At 40.7% G+C, this 19,414-nt stretch overlaps 1 protein-coding gene across 1 annotated transcript; it reads left to right on the top strand.

The window, feature by feature from the left end:
* The first annotated feature begins 681 nt into the window (after positions 1-681).
* Positions 682-4,727, top strand: LOC110931615. Its single transcript, XM_022175001.1, has 3 exons — positions 682-2,052; positions 2,651-2,922; positions 3,497-4,727. Exons 1-3 carry the CDS (start codon positions 682-684, stop codon positions 4,725-4,727), a joined length of 2,874 nt encoding a protein of 957 aa, XP_022030693.1.
* Positions 4,728-19,414: the final 14,687 nt, after the last annotated feature.

The following is a 19,414-nucleotide window of genomic DNA, read 5'->3' as shown; positions in this document are numbered from 1 at the left end:
TGGAAATGGCCAGTGGCTTGGTATGATTTATTTCCGGTCTTATTAAATATTTCCACTCCAACTTTAGTGGAGGATGTGGCTGATCGTTCTCGTTGGAAGGATTATGAGGGTAAGTTACAGCATTTTCACTCTTTTGAAGCTTGGAACTCTTTTCGAATGAGGAGAGATAAAGTTACTTGGGTTAGCATACCACGTTGAGGCTCTGGGCGATCTTGGGCGACCTTGGAGATTTCGTGAAACCCTAATCGTTTTCAATCATCTCTTGGTCTCGATCGATCTTGGTTATTGTCTAAGGATTCCATACTCGTTTCTTTAGGCTCTAATCTTTTGAAATCAGATTAAGTTCGTGCATTAGGGTTCTGTTTTCTCTCATTCGGTTCTGTTTGAAATTGGGGTGCCGGCGGAATCATTCTAATCAGACTTTGGATTAGGGTTTGCGGCGGTTAAGGCAATCTAATTCATTTGTTGCTGATCATCACCAATTCTGGGTAAGCGGCTGTCATTAATCAGTAGGGTTTGCGAACTAGAGTTGTTTCAAGATTAATCGGATTAGGGTTTCCGAACTTGTGATTTTCTGTTTGACGGCGCAAGGGTTTCCAAATTGTAGGCGGCTAGGGTTTGGTTGTGTTGAGTTCGGCTAGGGTTTATCTAATTCAGCCGTTCCTTTGCTGAATTGTTTTGATGGATGATCTTAGCGGCTCTGGTGGAAATCAACAGGATGTTCGTGGGAAGCCGCGGGCATCGTTTGCAGAAATTGCTGCACGATTTCTTGATGTGGATGGGAACTCTTTGCAGCCTAAGCGAGGGGTAACGATTGGAACACAAAGTGACACTAAGTCTTCAAACATCATCGATGATCTAACAAAGGTCACAGTTCCGGTTCGCTTGGAAAAACGGGATGTCGGAAAGTCAGACAACTTTTGGGATTACCCTAGCAAATTTACACCAAAATCAGATTTTTTTGGGGCATCCTTCTCGGCTGAAAACAGGGCTGCTCAAGGTACTTCGGGGCATGCCGATCCTGTGTCCTTTGCTCACATGGTAAAGAACACAAAGGAGAAGGTTAAAGTGAACTTCTGGGCGATGGAATCTGCCGAAAAAGTTGATGGGGCTGATGTTGTTATCCCGTTGTCGTCGGTTCAACAAGTTACGGATAGGTATGCTAACACTTTATTTGGGTATTTTCTGGGTAAACGGTTGGCATTTCCTGTGGTTGATTACTTTGCTAGAAACAACTGGGCGAAATATGGTCTTTCCCGGCTCATGATGAATGCAAACAGGGTATTTCTCTTTAAGTTTACTACTAAGGAAGGGATGAATCAATTGCTTGAGGATGGGCCTTGGCTAATCAGAAGTGTTCCCATAATTTTAAAAGAATGGTCGCCCTCTATCAAGATGGAAAAAGAGGACATTACAGCAGTACCAGTTTGGGTAAAGATGCATGATGTGCCGTTATCTGCATTTACCGAGGATGGACTTAGTTTAATTGCCTCTATGATTGGGATTCCTAAGATGTTGGATACGTATACTGCCTCGATGTGTGCGGAATCTTGGGGAAGGAGCAGCTATGCTAGAGCGCTTATTGAAGTGCAAGCGGGAGCTGAGTTAAAAAAGAGTGTTACTGTGGCTATCCCATCTATGGATGGTAGTGGGTTTTCTAAGGTGGAGGTCAAGATTGAATATGATTGGGAGCCTCTAAGGTGCTCCTCGTGCTGCGTGTTTGGTCATGATGACAGCTCGTGCCCAAAGAACCCTCAGGTAACTTCTAGTTGGGATACTAATAAGAAGAATGATGAGTTTCAGGTTGTAGAGGGCAAGAAGAAGAAAGTGAACAACCAGGGCATCCATATGAAAAATCAGAAGCCTAAAGTAGTTTACAAGCCAGTTGTTAACCCTAAGCCAAAATCGTCTTCTAAGAGTTCGTTGCAGAACCAGGTTTCAACGTCTAATCCGTTTGATATTCTGAAGGATGATACTGGTAATCGGGGGGATACCACTGTCGGTCGAGTGGAGAAGAAGCCGTCGTGTGACAGGCAGGAATCGGATGAGGAGGTAGAAGAAGTCTACAATGAAACTAGTGCTTTTATGACATCGGGTACTCATCCTTTTTCTTCCAAAGCAGGGGCAAGCACCTCTTCTACCAAGTTATCTAATGGATAGGCTGTCCGCTTTTCGTTTGAAAGGGCTGCGGTTTTGTGGCTACTTTATTTTTGATGATGGTGGTTGAGGATATGCTTTTGTGTTTTTGCATTGTTTTGTCTACTAGATGTCTTGTCATGATGTATAGTAGACTAGGTTTTGGGGTGTCATAGGTTTTTGGTTTTGTTTTGTTTTACATATATGGGGCATGTCCTGTATATGAACTAGTGTGGAACACATCCTCACTACTTGTACTTAATTGCGGTTGCATTTTAATAGATTCACCGGGGTAACCCTTTACCCAAAAAAAAAAGTTACTTGGGTTGATGCGGTTTGGTTTAGCCAGTGTATTCCTAGGCACTCTTTTCACGTTTGGCTAGTTATTAACAACAAACTAAAGACTCAAGACAGGATGTCTATTTGGGAAGCGGGTAGTGCCACTAATCTCGTCCTCATGTGTTGTCCTCTGTGTTCTTATGATCGTGATTCTAGGGACCATCTGTTCTTTCAGTGTCCTTATGCCTCTGAGGTGTGGAAGACAGTTAGAGAATGGGTGGATATGGGGAATGTCAATAACACATGGAGTTCTTTTTTGGATTGGATTGAGAACAATGCTAGCTCTAAGCAACTGAACAAGATTGTTTGCAAGATTCTCTTGGGGGCGACTACCTATTTCATTTGGCAAGAAAGAAATAATCGGTTATTCTCGAACCTTCAACGATCCCCGGCTATAATTTCTCAAGTTATTTTTAACACTGTTCGGCTGAAGTTAATGGGATTCAGGTTTGCAAGTCACCCGGACCACTTGAAGATCCGTGACCGATGGCAGATCACGAAGGAGGATACGATTTTGGATCCAGGCTAGGGGGTCATTGGGTTGGTTTGTTTTAATGTGTACTTTCGGGTAGTGTTTGGTTGAGTTGTTGTCTTGGTTGTGTTTGTTTTTCTTGGCTTGGTTTTTGTTTCTCTAGTCGGGGTATGCCCTGGCTAGTAGTGTGTGTCGAGTTCATGGCACACCCTGTTCTTTTATTGGTTATTTATAAAATTCACCGGGGTAAAACCCTTTACCCAAAAAAAAAAAAAAAGAAAATAATATCCAGTTATGTGCTACATTGGAATCTCACTTAGATGTTTCCAAGTTGTTGGGGGTGTGTAATAATATTTTAAAGAAATGGGATTGGGTTTCTAATGGCAATGTCTGCACTAAAGGTACTAAAATTATTTTAGGATGGAATGTGGAGGTAGTAGATGTCATGGTGCTATCTTATTCGGATCAGGTTATCCATACTCAGGTGATCTTCAAGCATGAGAAAAAAGCTCTTTTTTGTTCGTTTATTTATGCGAGTAACTGCTACAGAGAGCGTAGGAACTTATGGGAATCCTTATGCATGCATAAGTTGTTTGTCAATAATAATCCATGGGCCATCATGGGGGACTTCAACACATCTCTAAGTCTGGATGATAAGTATATGGGTTCTTCTAACTTATCCATAGGCATGCGGGAATTTCAAGATTGTGTGAATCAAGTTGAGATTACGGATATTAAAAGTGTGGGGTTGCACTTTACGTGGAATCAAAAGCCCAAGACGAGAGTGGGTATCATGAAAAAGATAGATAGAGTGATGGCGAACATCCAGTTCATTGATGCTTTTCCAGCTTCATATGCGGTATTCCAACCGAATAGAATCTCAGACCATACCCCTTGTGTCCTCAAGATGCCTTCGGTGGCAAAGTGCAAACCTAAGCCCTTTAAGTTTGCCAATTTTTTTCCTTACAAAAATGAGTTCTGTGAAGTTGTTAACGTTGAATGGAATAAGACAATCCATGGGGTAGCTATGTTTCAAGTTGTGAAAAAGCTTCGTGCTTTGAAACATCCGTTGAGGGGTTTGCTTATGAAGCAAGGTAATATTCATACTAATGTTACGAATTTGAGGAAGGATTTGGATGATATTCAAATAAAATTGGATAGTGACCCGCTTGATGTGGATGTCCGGTTGAGAGAACAGGAATGCTTGAAGAAATATCATGAAGCGGTTATAAGTGAGGAGAGATTTCTTAAGCAAAAGTCTAAAGCACATTGGCTTCAGGTAGGAGATGCTAACACAAAGTTCTTCCATCATGTGGTGAAAAGCAAAAACCATATGGCTCGGATTCACTCGTTAACAGATAACCATGGAATAACGCATGAAGGTGATAATATTTACCAAGTGCTGGTCGAACATTACAGGAAATTCTTATGGGAGGAGGGGGTTACTACTACGGTGCCTACCCCAGATCTGTTTCCGAAGCAATTAAGTCCATTAACAGCGGATATAATGGTTAGAGGGGTGACCAATGATGAAGTCAAGGCTGCTCTTTTTTCTATTGATGAAAACAAAAGCCCGGGGCCAGATGGCTATACTTCATTGTTCTTTAAAAAGGCTTGGCATATTACGGGTAACGATATATGTCAGGCAGTCAAAGAGTTTTTTGTTACGGGAAGGCTATTGCAGGAAATCAACCACACGTTCCTCACACTTGTTCCCAAGAACCCTACTCCCTCTTGTGTCAATGACTACAGGCCGATTTCATGCTGCAATGTGTTATAGAAAATTATTAGTAAGATTATTACTCATCAGTTGCTGGAAGGTATCCAAGAGGTTGTTAGCTTAAACCAATCAGCCTTTGTCCCGGGTAGGCGTATCTCTGACAACATTCTCCTTACCCAGGAATTGATGCATAACTATCATAGACAAAATGGTCCGCCCAGGTGTGCCTTCAAAGTAGACATACAAAAGGCTTATGATACGGTTGATTGGAAGTTCCTTCGGGCTGCCATTATAGGCTTCGGGTTCCATAATGCGATGGTAAGTTGGATCATGACATGTGTCTTGTCTACGACCTTCTCTTTGAGTATCAATGGAAATATCCATGGATACTTTAAGGGCAAACGAGGGCTTAGGCAAGGCGATCTAATGTCGCCGTACCTGTTTACTCTAGTTATGGAAGTCCTCACGTCTATCTTGCATCATGAGATATCAATGGGGGCATTCTTTCGGTTCCATGCTAAGTGTGAGAAACAAAAAATCATCAGCTTGTGCTTCGCAGATGATTTGTGTCACACCCCCAAAATCCACACGCGGGGTACCACCGCTTGGAGGCGTGACATGACCAGGATCAAGCCACCAATCATATTGAACATGTAATAATAAGTAAAAGTAAATGTCATTCAACCACCAATATGAAAGGTGTTCAAAATATAAGTATGTTATCACTGTTTAGCGGAAGCGTGTAAATAAAAACCCATAATAAGTAAAGTATAAAATGTCATAAAGTGTTTAACGAAACATTCACGATCCGTGCCCACAACGACCAGCTCCTCCCTGTGCAAGCTCCCAAATGTACCTATGGTCCTGCAAGGCATGTAACAGAAAGTCAACAACTAGTTGAGCGAGTTCACAGTAAGTAAGTTCGTTGCATAACCATGCGATGTTAACTAATCAGTTGTACGTTCAATTAGTGGGGGCTTCCCATGTTTAATACACTAGACTATTCGTAACCATGAGTGTTCTTCTTAACCCGAGAACAGGAGTACGTACGAGGTTTACGTAGGCTTTACGTAAGTACCCTTCTTTACCGAGGACAGTTGTACGCGGGGGTTTACGTAGGATTTACGTAAGTGTCCTTCCTGACCTGGAAGACAGTGGTAAGTATGAGTTTACGTAGGTTTTACGTAAGTGTCCCTCGAACCCTGAGGACAGTGGTAAGTACTAGTTTATGTAGGTTTTACATAAGTGCCCTGCATAACTGAGGACGATGGTAGATAGTCTAGCAATAGCGTAGGTACGAGTAATTGTTCAATTCCAATATTCCAACCCATTCCCAACCCCGGGAATCCCATGCCTTGGTATGAGTGTGAACTCACCTTGGTTTGCTCGGTATGCTAAGTATGCGCTCACAGTTAATCAATCACGTCCTAAGGTATGCACGTATACATAATCAGTTTGTATTCATGTTGTTCACCTATAGGTATAATCACAGAAGTACTAAACGTGTATCCAATATCATACAAGTCATGCATATCACTTAACAGCAGTTAATCAATCCAGTTAACTTCTAACGGAGTTAAATCAAGTTACTGTGCAAAATCATCTATCCGACGAAACACCCCTTTGTTTCGTCGTTAAGCCCCTTTGACGAAACGCACACCTGTTTCGTCGTTGACACCCTTGGCGAAACACACCTTTGATTCGTTGAGACTGGTTCCGACGAAACGCATTTTGTTTCGTCGAATCTGTTTCGCCGTGAGTTGGTTTCGTCATTTATTCAGTTACGTCGTGGATCAGTTACAGTTTACTGGAAACCCTAATCATTGGACTAGCCGTCATCAGTCATACAATCATACTATCATCATCAATCACAGATCATTATGCATGAATCATAGAGAAATCATTCAACAATAATCATCAAATCAATAATATAGTTCTCACCCCTAGCACTCGATCAACAAGAACATCTAACCCCTACGCATACTATCATGGTATCGAGTTCAATAACACAGTTGATTCATTTCATCAGTTAATCATTTCATTTGATTTGACAACAACAACAATCATCCCGCCTAGGCACAAATCAAGATCACAACATTCATCATCAACCCTAGTCCATCTAACAGTTAACAATAAATCATATTGATCATGCATTCACAGACCATCATGCATTCACAGACCATCATGATATTCATCAACAATCATCCCCCCGTGCTCACTGGACACGGCCCCGTGGTGGGCAATAGAAGCTTCTACAGGTTTGTCTTTTCTGCTGCTTCTTGGGCACGGCCCCGTGCTGGCTGAGCACGGGGCGTGTTCAGGCTTCTGTTTTCTCTTCTTTGCTTGGGAGGATGCCGTTGAGGGTTCGGGCAGTCTACTTTTATTCCTTTTCTTGTATTTATGTTAGAATTAGCTGTCTTTTTGCTTCTTTTGTGAATTTGAGCTCATTTCATCCTGAAAATACAAAAGGAAGACAAAAACACTCTTTTTCCAACATTAATACTTAAAAAGGGTTAGTTTTATGCCTTATTTGATGTAATTTATATGTTGCATTTTACACACATCAAATACCCCCACACTTGAACTTTTGCTTGTCCTCAAGCAAAACTCTTTAAATGTGGCTTACACTCTCAAATGGAATGGGTAGAAGAGAAGGTTTTTGGCTTAAGATCTTTTTGGGTTTTATTTTTATTTATTTACAATCCTATTCGTTATGATTTATTTAGAACGTTTCATAGGACAAATTACTTATTTGGGCATAACATGCCTTTTTAAAATTTCATTTATATACAAGTTCACATACCTCACGGGAGAAATCACTCAACACGCGGCATGGAACTTACGCCTTCCATAGGCTTGCCAAGCAATCAATCCTCCTCCTTTTTTACTTTATACCTTTGTAAATATCAAGAGGACTTTTTGGGTGAAGGGTTAGGCTTGGGCTAAAGGTGGGTGGTTGGGTTAGTGGTTAGTAAAAGGGAGAAAAGCGTAAAAAGCGTCGGTTTCCGTAACACATTTTGTTTTTAGTGACTTTTATTTTGAAGTATTTCTCCAAACAAGCTTTTGTTTGCATAGCTTTGTTTGTTTTTAACTTCATCATCATTTTTTTTTCTTTTTTTGGGTAAAGGGTTACCCCGGTAAATTTTATAAATCACCAAAAAAAAGAACAGGGTGTGCCAAAACACTGACACACACTACAATCCAAGACAACCATGACAAAACAAAGCCCACAAACACAACAACCAAAGAAACAAAACAACCCGAAACAAAAACACGACCAGCTACAAACTATCTATCTAGAAAACCCCCCATCGATATGCTTAACCCGGGTCTTCATTCAGCGCCCTTGCTGGGATCTGCCACTTCGTCACAACTCGATTGTAATCCACATGCCTTTGAAGCCTGAAATCCATCAACCGAAGCCGGACCGTGTTTTTAATCTTCTCGGTAACCTGATTAACCGAACAATGGGTTCTGGTGAAGAGCCGGTTATTGCGCTCTTGCCAGATGAAATAAGCCGAAGCTGCTACCACCAACTTGCATACCACTCGGTCTAATGTTCTTGAATTTGCGTGCTGAGCCATCCACTCCGAAATAGACTCCCACGACCCACTCACATTGTCCATATCAGTCATATTCTTTACATTCATCCAAACCTGCGATGCAAAAACACAAGAGAAAAAGAGATGATCTCTTGAATCTCGACCATGCTGGCAAAGAGGACAACACATTAGCCGTAAGTTTGTTTCACTACCCGCTTCCCAAACACGCAACCGGTCCTGAGTTCGCAACTTATTTTTTATGACCAACCAAAGGTGAAACGAATGCCGTGGGATACACTGACTAAACCAGACCATATTTGCCCAACTCACAGGAGAATCTCGGGTGCGAATGTTTTGCCAAACCTCCGACGATGAAAAATGACGCTGGTTGCCCTCTAAATCCCTCCAAACCATAAGATCCCGTAACTGGGGATTAGGCATATCAATGCTCAACCCGATCAAAACTGGGTAGAGGTCATACCACGCTTGAGGCCAATTCCATTGGCCATTGCTGTCAAGTAAATCCGCAACTGAAGAACTGAGGTTAAAACCCGCATTTGCAATTCGTCTTGGAGTTATCATCGCCCTAAGAGGACTCAAGTGACACCAGTTGTCGCTCCAAGCGTTCGTTTGCCTACCAGACCGAATGAGTTTCCAAATGAAAGGGCGAACAATGTTACGAATGGAAAGAATCTTCCGCCATCCCCAACTCATACCACCCCTACATTGAATCTCCCAGAAATTCTGATCCTTAACTTTATAATCATAGATCCATTGCACCCATAAGGACTTGCGTTTGACCAGAATGCTCCATATATGGTTAGCGATTAGAGCTTTGTTAACATCCCCAACTCTCCTGATGCCTAGGCCACCCTCATGTTTCGGAAGACATACATCGTTCCACGCAACTTTAGCTTTAACCTTACCAACATTACCCGCATTCCATAGGAAACGACGCATACGTTTCTCCAGGTCATTTACGACACTAGCCGGAATAATAAAAACTGAAGCCCAGTAAATATGCATGGCTGAAAGAACGGAGTTGATAAGCTGAAGCCTACCCGCAAAGGAAAGGGTTTTCGTCATCCAGTTGTTAATCTTTTTGTCCATTCGGTCAACGAGGACTCTACAGTGGCTAGCGGACAACTTTGACGAAATCAACGGCACCCCTAAATATCGAACAGGCAAGAACCCTTCTTGAAACGGCATAATGTTAAGAATTTCCTGTCGAACATGTTGCGGCACATTACAGAAAAACACCGTGCTTTTTGCAAGGCTCGGGACCATACCCGACATTCCCGTGAACTCCTCCAAAGCGGCCTTTATCTTACTTACCGAAAACGTATTCCCATGCACAAATATGAACAAATCGTCAGCAAACGATACGTTTATAATCTTTTGTTTCTTACACTGAGCATGGTATTGGAACAACGAGCTGGCACTAGCAGCCTTTTGGAGACCTAACGTAAGCACCTCCATAACAAGAGTGAACAAATACGGAGACATGGGATCCCCTTGACGCAAACCCCGTTTCCCTTTAAAGAACCCGTGAAGGTTGCCGTTTATGCTCAAAGAATATGTTGCCGTAGTAACGCATGTCATTATCCATTTCACCATTTTCCTATGCAAACCGAATCGAGTAAGAATCCTCTCCAAGAAAGACCAACTCAAATGAGAAGAAATTACAAATTAAGAATAAAAAGAATAAAGGATACAAAGGTAATTTGAACTAATCATTTAATGAGTCTATTATTTATTTTTGCTATTCAAATTAATGAACTTTAATCATTTAATGAGTCTATCTTATAAAATAGTTGTGCACCTTACACAATAAAAACAATCATGCGCAAGATCTTACATATTCAACGTTTTCTACACTATTAAAACAACGTTTTGGTGTGGTGTACAGAATGTGTAGGACTCCAAAACTTTTAAATAATTTTGCGACTCATAATAAAATATGTATAGGACACAATACTTTTAAATAATTTTGTTACTTGTAATAAAATTAGTGTAGGATCCAACACATTAATAGTGGTGAAGGGGAAAACTATGGTGGCATTAATGAGATTTGAGTAACTCATTAAAATATTTATTAGTATTCTACATCAAATTGTCTATATTACCCTTAGTAATTAAAGCATTAATTAAAAGTGGACAAAAATGATATCTTAATTCATAACCATTGATCAAAAAAATATAGGGTCTAGATTAATTTATTTTTCTTCTTTCAAGAAGATTCTTCTCAAATGAACCTCCCCCTATATATTCAGTCACATAAAAGAACGAGCTTGCGAAAAACCAAGCTTTTACTAAAATAAAGGGTGAAAAATAAAAAGGGTTTTTTGGTGGGTGAAAAGGGTTTAGGGTAAAGAAACGAAAGGTTTAGGCTCAAAGGGGTTAACTAGGGGGATTTTGGGTAGGTGGTAAAAAAAATGAAAAATAATGGTGTAGAAAGAAAAATGGTTAGTCCTAATGCCTCCATCATTTACTTACTTGGGTTTAAGTTGGTAAGGACCGGGAATGAATCGTCGTGGCACGTTCTAGAGTTGTAAGAACCAAGCGGCTATTCACACAAGAAACGAAAAATGAGCATTTAGTCTAAAGATGTAAATTTGTATGCTCTATAAAGGCTCAAATCTCACTTTTGTGGGAATGGGTTTTTAATGTGATCAAGTATATATAATCAAATTTTAACTAGACTTGTTATGCCGTTTCATAATTTTCTTATGTTGGTTCTTGTTATCACGACGCTCTCGGTTGTAAATTTTATAAAAATATAAACTTATTATCTTGGGATTCCTAACTTAAACTTCAGACAAGTAAAAAGAAAAAATGAAGAATTTTTTGAAAAAATTTGGGGTGTTTAGCGGTTCCAATAGAGTTTTGTGTAGTAACGCATGTCATTATCCATTTCACCATTTTCCTATGCAAACCGAATCGAGTAAGAATCCTCTCCAAGAAAGACCAACTCAAATGAGAAGAAATTACAAATTAAGAATAAAAAGAATAAAGGATACAAAGGTAATTTGAACTAATCATTTAATGAGTCTATTATTTATTTTTGCTATTCAAATTAATGAACTTTAATCATTTAATGAGTCTATCTTATAAAATAGTTGTGCACCTTACACAATAAAAACAATCATGCGCAAGATCTTACATATTCAACGTTTTCTACACTATTAAAACAACGTTTTGGTGTGGTGTACAGAATGTGTAGGACTCCAAAACTTTTAAATAATTTTGCGACTCATAATAAAATATGTATAGGACACAATACTTTTAAATAATTTTGTTACTTGTAATAAAATTAGTGTAGGATCCAACACATTAATAGTGGTGAAGGGGAAAACTATGGTGGCATTAATGAGATTTGAGTAACTCATTAAAATATTTATTAGTATTCTACATCAAATTGTCTATATTACCCTTAGTAATTAAAGCATTAATTAAAAGTGGACAAAAATGATATCTTAATTCATAACCATTGATCAAAAAAATATAGGGTCTAGATTAATTTATTTTTCTTCTTTCAAGAAGATTCTTCTCAAATGAACCTCCCCCTATATATTCAGTCACATAAAAGAACGAGCTTGCGAAAAACCAAGCTTTTACTAAAATAAAGGGTGAAAAATAAAAAGGGTTTTTTGGTGGGTGAAAAGGGTTTAGGGTAAAGAAACGAAAGGTTTAGGCTCAAAGGGGTTAACTAGGGGGATTTTGGGTAGGTGGTAAAAAAAATGAAAAATAATGGTGTAGAAAGAAAAATGGTTAGTCCTAATGCCTCCATCATTTACTTACTTGGGTTTAAGTTGGTAAGGACCGGGAATGAATCGTCGTGGCACGTTCTAGAGTTGTAAGAACCAAGCGGCTATTCACACAAGAAACGAAAAATGAGCATTTAGTCTAAAGATGTAAATTTGTATGCTCTATAAAGGCTCAAATCTCACTTTTGTGGGAATGGGTTTTTAATGTGATCAAGTATATATAATCAAATTTTAACTAGACTTGTTATGCCGTTTCATAATTTTCTTATGTTGGTTCTTGTTATCACGACGCTCTCGGTTGTAAATTTTATAAAAATATAAACTTATTATCTTGGGATTCCTAACTTAAACTTCAGACAAGTAAAAAGAAAAAATGAAGAATTTTTTGAAAAAATTTGGGGTGTTTAGCGGTTCCAATAGAGTTTTGTGTAAGGCTTGTTGTTAGGACTTACAAAATTTCAAAGTGTTAGCTCCCCCCCCCCCCCCACACTTAAATTACACATTGTCCTCAATGTGTCCCAAAAATAAATTTTTAGGTTGATTGGATGTGTAATGTGGTGTTAAAAAGCAAAGATTTATGTTACTGGCAATCTGGACACGGCCCCGTGGGGACCGGACACGGCCCCGTGTTCAGGTGCCAGTAACAGAAATTAAAGAAATGAGACAGAAGCCTGGACACGGGGGCGTGTCTGGTGAACACGGCCCGTGTCTAGTTACCTGAACTGGGCGTTTTTCTGCGGGTGGTTCAGCACGGGGCCGTGTTGGTTGAGCACGGCCCGTGTTGAGCCTTCTGTAATGGAGATTTGTGTCGGGTTGCTTCGTTCTTTGTGCATGGGGCCATTTTTCTCGTTCCCTTTTCATCCATTATCACCACGAGTGTGTTTTATTCTTGCAAATTAAAACTAAAAGATTAAACTAAACTAAGGATAGTTCCGCGGAATGCCTCCGTGGTGCGCCACGTTTATAAGGGTCCTTGGCTAGACCCAATGTGAGGTTATATATTTTCTGAGTGGGATGCTTGGCATCCCATGTTACACCGTCGGAGAGCAGCATCCAAGCTCGAATCAATAACCTTCATGTAGTTGACCGGGTCGTCGTCCTCTATTCTCTTCCCAACTCCGAATTTTACTTCATCATCCCCATACCTCAAGGTGAGTGTTCCGTCATTCATATCTACCACCGGTTGTGCGGTGGCAAGAAATGGTCTCCCTAGTATGAGGGGGACCTCGGTGTCTTCCTCCATATCGAGTATGACAAAGTCGGCTGGATAGACGAAACTGCTTACCTTTACCGAGACATTTTCAATGACACCTTGTGGGAATTTGACGAATCGATCAGCGAGTTGTATGCTCATTTTTGTAGGACTCGTGGTTCCCAGACCGAGTCTTTTAAACATTGATGATGGCATGAGGTTAATGCTAGCCCCAAGGTCGGCTAGGGCATTACGAACGGGGGACTCCCCTATTGAGCAGGGAATCGTGAAGCTTCCGGGATCGATTTTCTTTTGGGGAAGTTTATTGAGTACGAGGGCAGAGCATTCTTCGCCTAAATTGACTAATTGCAAATTTTCAATTTTCTTTTTATGAGTGAGGAAGTCTTTTTTGGGTAAAGGGTTACCCCGGTGATTCTATATATTCACAACCAAAAGAACAAGTGGAGTAGAGAGTCTACACCAGTTCCCTTATGAGACATGCCCCATGAGAGTAAAACCAGAAAACCAACCAAAAAAAAAACACGACAAAACCAGATCAAAACACACCTAGACACTCATCTAGAAACAACACAAATAGCTATAAAAAACTAATTAGCCTCCATCATCTTTAGTTTCGGTGTCAATCTCCCACTCCCCAAGCAGCTTCCGCACCCTAGCGTTGTTCTTTAGCTTAGCTCCCATCAACTTATATCTCACCGTTTTAAGAATAGAATCTTTTACCATCTCGGGTGGACGTAATTGATTTTTAAATAATCTAGCATTTCGCTCTTGCCAAATATTGTATGCAGCAGCCGCTACAAGAGTCTTTGCAACATAAACCTCAACTCTTTTAGATCGAAGACGAGCACAAAACCATTCGATGATATCCCCCCATCTCGACGTCACGGCCGCCATCCCCACTTTACCTCTAATCAGCTTCCAAACTTCATCAGAAAATTTACACTCAAAGAATAGATGATGATGGGAGTCATGATTCTCATAGCACAATAAACAGCACATCATATTCATGTTTTTTCGCCTTGAAAGATCCCACTGCAGAATTCTGTCTTGAGTAAGAAGCTTTTTCCTCATAATCAGCCACATCAGAAACGCATGCCTAGGAATACATTGTGCAAACCAAACAATACCACTCCAATCCACCTCAGATTCTCTATGCCGAAACGAGTGCCACGCTGCAGACGAAGAGAAATCCTGACGGTCACTACCATCTTTCCACATCAAACGGTCAGATTTTGTCGGATTTAAATGAACGTGATCCAGCTGAATAAGTACCGGGAAAAGATCCCTCCACGCGGTCGGCCAAATCCAAGCTCCGTTAGAGTAAACATTGAAAACAGTATCATCTAACCGGAAATCAGCATCCGTTATCGTCCTTGGCGACAAAAAATCACCCAGAGGACCTAGCTCACTCCAAATATCATACCAAGCAGACGTATTGCGGCCATTACCTACATCGGACCAAACATGTTTTCGAACACTATGCCTCAACTGAATGATCTTCCTCCAAGACCAAGTAGTATTTGATGTTGCTTTACAACTCCAGAAATTCTTTCCTTTGAGCCTATACGAAAAAATCCACTCGACCCATAGGGAATCCCGCTTCGTCACAATACTCCAAATATGAGACGCCATCAGGGCTTTGTTCATTTCCCCAATCCGTCTAATGCCTAACCCGCCTTCATATTTAGGAGTACACACCACTTTCCACGAAACTTTAGCTTTACCTCTACTAAACGACACGTCTTGAGACCATAAGAAATTTCTCATTCTAGCTTCAAGATCCTTAACAACCCGAGACGGAAGCATAAACACCGAACACCAATAAATATGCATCGAAGACAGGACTGAAATAATCAGTTGAAGACGGCCCGCAAACGATAACAATTTGTTTTTCCAGTGCATGATACGTTTCTCAAGTTTCTCCACAAGCACCCGACAATCATTATATCTAAGTGAAGAAGAAATAAGAGGAACTCCCAGGTACTTGACAGGTAACTTACCTTCCACAAAAGGCATGATGTCCAGAATCGCCTGCTTGACATGATCTTTCACATTGCAAAAGAAAACCGTGCTCTTCTGGTTGTTAGGCACTAACCCCGACATCTTAGAAAACTTAGAAAGAGAGGACATAATACAATTAGCTGAATTCACTTCCCCTCTAGCAAAGAGGAATAGGTCATCCGCAAAGCAGAGATTCAATATCCGCTGTTTTTCACATCTGTTATGAAATTTAAAAGAGGAATCTATCCGAACAGAATGCTGAAGAATACCCGTCAAAATTTCCATGACAAGAGTGAATAAGTAAGGAGAAATAGGATCCCCTTGTCTTAACCCCCGTTTACCTCTGAAAAACCCATGAACCATGCCATTAACACATACCGAAAATGAAGTAGTAGAAACACAGATCATGATCCACTTCACCATAGTACTGTTAAAACCAAACCCGCGAAGCACACTTTTCAGAAAACTCCAGTCCACCGTATCATATGCTTTCTGAATATCAACCTTAAAAGCACATCTAGGAGGCCCCACATTCCGATGATAGTTGTGCATTAATTCTTGTGTTAATAAGATGTTATCCGAAATTTTCCTACCCGGGACAAAGGCCGATTGATTTATACTCACAATCTCATTCAACCCTCCTTTTATCCTATCAGCAATAATCTTACTGATACACTTGTAAAGAAAGTTACAACAAGCAATCGGGCGAAAATCAGTGACAACCATAGGAGTAGAAACCTTTGGAATAAGAACTATAAGCGTATGATTCAGCTCCCGAAGCAAGTTACCAGTTTCAAAAAAGTCCTTAATAGCATTAACAATATCATTACCAACCAGCGTCCAGGCACTCTTGAAAAACGCAGCCGTAAAACCATCCGGTCCCGGAGCTTTATCGTTACCAATAGAGAACATAGCCTTTTTAACCTCCTCCGCCGTAACAGGCCGAACCATATTCGTTGCAACATTGTGAGATAAAATTTTCGGAAAAAGATCAGGAGTTGGTTGTAACGAGATATCACCTTTGTTGCCAAAAAATTTCTCATAGTGTTGAACAAAAGCTTGATACACATTATCGCCTTCATAGAGATTCCCTTGAGCATCTTTGATGACATCAATCCGACTACAATGATTCCGAATCTTCAAAGAGGAATGAAAAAACGCAGTATTCATGTCGCCCGCACTCAACCAATCAACTTTAGCTTTTTGTTTCAGAAAACGCTCTTCATCTAATAATGCCTCTTGGAGATCACGGCTCACCGAAGCTTCCTCATTCCGCAAATCAGCATTATGCGGCTCTAGGTCAATCCTTTGCTGAATAGTATCCAACTTCAAACGACTTTTCTCCACTTTCTTGTGGAGATTTCCCTGTCTAAACAGCAGCGAACGTAGGGGGCGTTTCAGGGACTTTAACTTCTTGACAACTCTAAATTGATGAACACCGTCAACATTCATTGGCCAATGCTTATTAACAATCTCCAAAAATTCAGGTTTAAAAACCAGAAAGTTCGCGAATTTAAAAGGCCTCGGTTTGAGCTTCAACGCTTCCGGGATAGACAAGATACAAGGGCAATGATCCGAAAGTCTATAGGGCTTGAAAATTGCAACCGAGTTCGGGTATTCAGTAAGAAAGGCAGTGTTTCCCATTACCCGATCAATTTTCTTAAGAAGACCCACACCATTCTTAGGTTTTTGGCTCCACGTAAAATGAATACCTGTACGATTAATATCCACCACTTCTATGTCATCGACACAATCCTGAAACTCCCTCATACCAATCGAAATAGAAGAAGAACCCATCGAATTATCTTCTATATTAAGAGCCGAGTTAAAATCACCCATAATACACCACGGCCGATCCGCAACACAAACCTTATGCATAGACAGAAGATGCCAAAGCTCCCTTCGCGTAACATAATAATTATCGGCATACACAACAGAACAGAAAAGCAATCTCTTATCCAATTTAAAAACAAGCTGTAAATGCATAACCTGAGGAGATTGAGCAACGATCATAACATCAAAAATAGCAGGATTCCACCCAATGATTATTCTAGTGCCTTTGGTACAACATCCGCCATTTGAAGTCCAATCCCAAGAGCGAAACACAGCTTTACACACTTTACCCAGTTTACCGACATCCACATGAGACTCTAGAATAGCACACAAGCTCAAATTGTAATCCTTGACAGCCTGTCGAACCTCCATTTGTTTGAGAGGGCGGTTCAACCCCCTGATATTCCATGAAGCGATACTAACCATTGTTAACTTTCGGAGAAGGAGTGCTTGCCCCTTTGTCGTTGTTTGCTTTCCGAGTACCATCCAAAATAAACCCATCCATTTCATCATAGATCTCCTCAACATCGTCATCATCCGAATCCTCAACATTCGTATCCGATTGCTTCTTACTAGGACCAGGCTCATCCTCCACCTCATTAAGAATATCAAACGGATTTGCTGACCTAAACGGATTAGACGTAGACGTCGCAGCCCGTCCGTTATCATGCTTCGGCTTATTGGTATCTCCCTTTGACTTTTGCCCCACCGGACGATATTCAAACCTAGCCTTTTGTTTATTCACGGGAATTCCAGTTCTCTTAGCAGCTTTCTTTCCGTAAACACCGGTATAACCCTCCTGATCCACAACCGGACCTTTTTTAGCTTGCTGATTCGGTGGTACATTCCGATTGTGTTCCTGAGGCATGGTTCTAGTCTTTTTCATAGGAAACTTCAAGCAAGCTTCGGTTGTATGGCCAAAAACGCAACAGGAAGCACATCGATGAGGTCTCCATTCATACTCCACATACATAGTCTCTTTGGTAAAACCCTCTCCTTCAGATTCCGGTATAGCCATTGTGATTTCCTCTCGTAAGTCTTTCTCGGCTGAAACTTCAATCAACGCCCTAGCGTAGCTACTCCGACCCCATGAGTCCAAACACATTGACGTGGTAAAAGAATCCAACATCTTTGGTTCCCCAATAGTTGTAGCAATCAAGCTGAGCCCGTCCTCCGTGTAGGCCGCAATTGGCACTTCATGGATCTTTACCCATACTTGCACCTTCGTTACCTCTTTTTTTACCAGTTTAGTAGTTGGGGTCCAACAATTAAGAAACAAAGGCTGAGAACGAATAATCCATGGCCCATCCTGAATAACCTTCGACATTCCAGCATCATCTTTAAACTTGAAGAAGAAAAAACCGTTAGCGTTCATCATCGTTTTTTGCAAACCATATTTTTTCCAATTCATCCGCACAAAGTAATCCACCACTGGGAAGGCAACCCGATCACCCAGAAAATACCCATAAAGGGTGTTAGCTAGCTTATCCTGAACCATACGGACTGATTCCCTCGGTAGTACAACATCACACCCCTCCTGATTAATGGAACTAGCAAGTGACCGAAAATTAACTTTCTTGACAGTATTAGCACTTACCGATTCAGCATAAGACAATGGTTTAGCAGCAGCCTTATTATCCTTGTTAACCATAGAGGAAGATTCACCCGTGAATGGGTTGTCCACCGGTTTGGAGATGCTCATCAACCCGTCCAAAACCGAAACATTTGACGTTGAAAACATACCTCTTCTCGGAAGTAGAGGGTTTCCTTCAATGTTAGTGACTCGTAACCCAATCCCCCGAATAGGAGCTGTTCCAGGTGTAGGCAATTCCTCACCTACAGTTTCATACACGTTATCCAAACCATCTAGACCAGTCGGTTTATTAGCAACATTATTCAGCGGGTCAGGTGGCTTTCCTCGATCATGCAAGACACTAGCAGAAGTGTCACCCATCTTGGAAGGAACATCCATGACGAAACAAACAACTCTCACGTGAAACTATCAAACTTAAACAACCATGCACCCGAAAACCCAAACCCCTAATGCCGCAACCAGAAAACGAAAACAAGAAACGAATGAAAACCCTAATCCTATAAACCCTAGGTTGAAACCTTCACCCTTAATCGATTAAACCTGAGCATCAATCTAGCTAAGTTAATCTCAGTTAACCGCAATCAACGACTACCAGTTTAATAAATCAGGGTTCTTGAATCAAACAAACTAGGGCGGCGATTTGAAGAAGAAAAAACGAATGAAACCCTAATTCTTGATCGATCCCACGTGCTAACGAGTTCGTTATAGAGATTTGAAAGATCAAACCTCTAATCACAGACTGTTATACACTAGATCACGAAGAAAAAGTTAGGATTCATGAAGAACAAGAAATCGCC

Source organism: Helianthus annuus, chromosome 3 (genome assembly GCF_002127325.2).
Source record: "Helianthus annuus cultivar XRQ/B chromosome 3, HanXRQr2.0-SUNRISE, whole genome shotgun sequence".
Taxonomy (NCBI): domain Eukaryota; kingdom Viridiplantae; phylum Streptophyta; class Magnoliopsida; order Asterales; family Asteraceae; genus Helianthus; species Helianthus annuus.
The sequence above is the reverse complement of the archived record's forward strand: the minus strand, read 5'-3'. Positions and strand labels throughout refer to the sequence as shown.

Bases quoted from the DNA above. Each gene is read 5' to 3' on its own strand.
- LOC110931615 (XM_022175001.1), top strand. From the start codon at position 682: ATGGATGATCTTAGCGGCTCTGGTGGAAATCAACAGGATGTTCGTGGG. The intron at 2,053-2,650 runs GTAGAAGAAGTC...CTGTTCTTTCAG, and splicing joins GGCAGGAATCGGATGAGGAG to TGTCCTTATGCCTCTGAGGT. The intron at 2,923-3,496 runs GTTTGCAAGTCA...TAACTGCTACAG, and splicing joins CTGAAGTTAATGGGATTCAG to AGAGCGTAGGAACTTATGGG.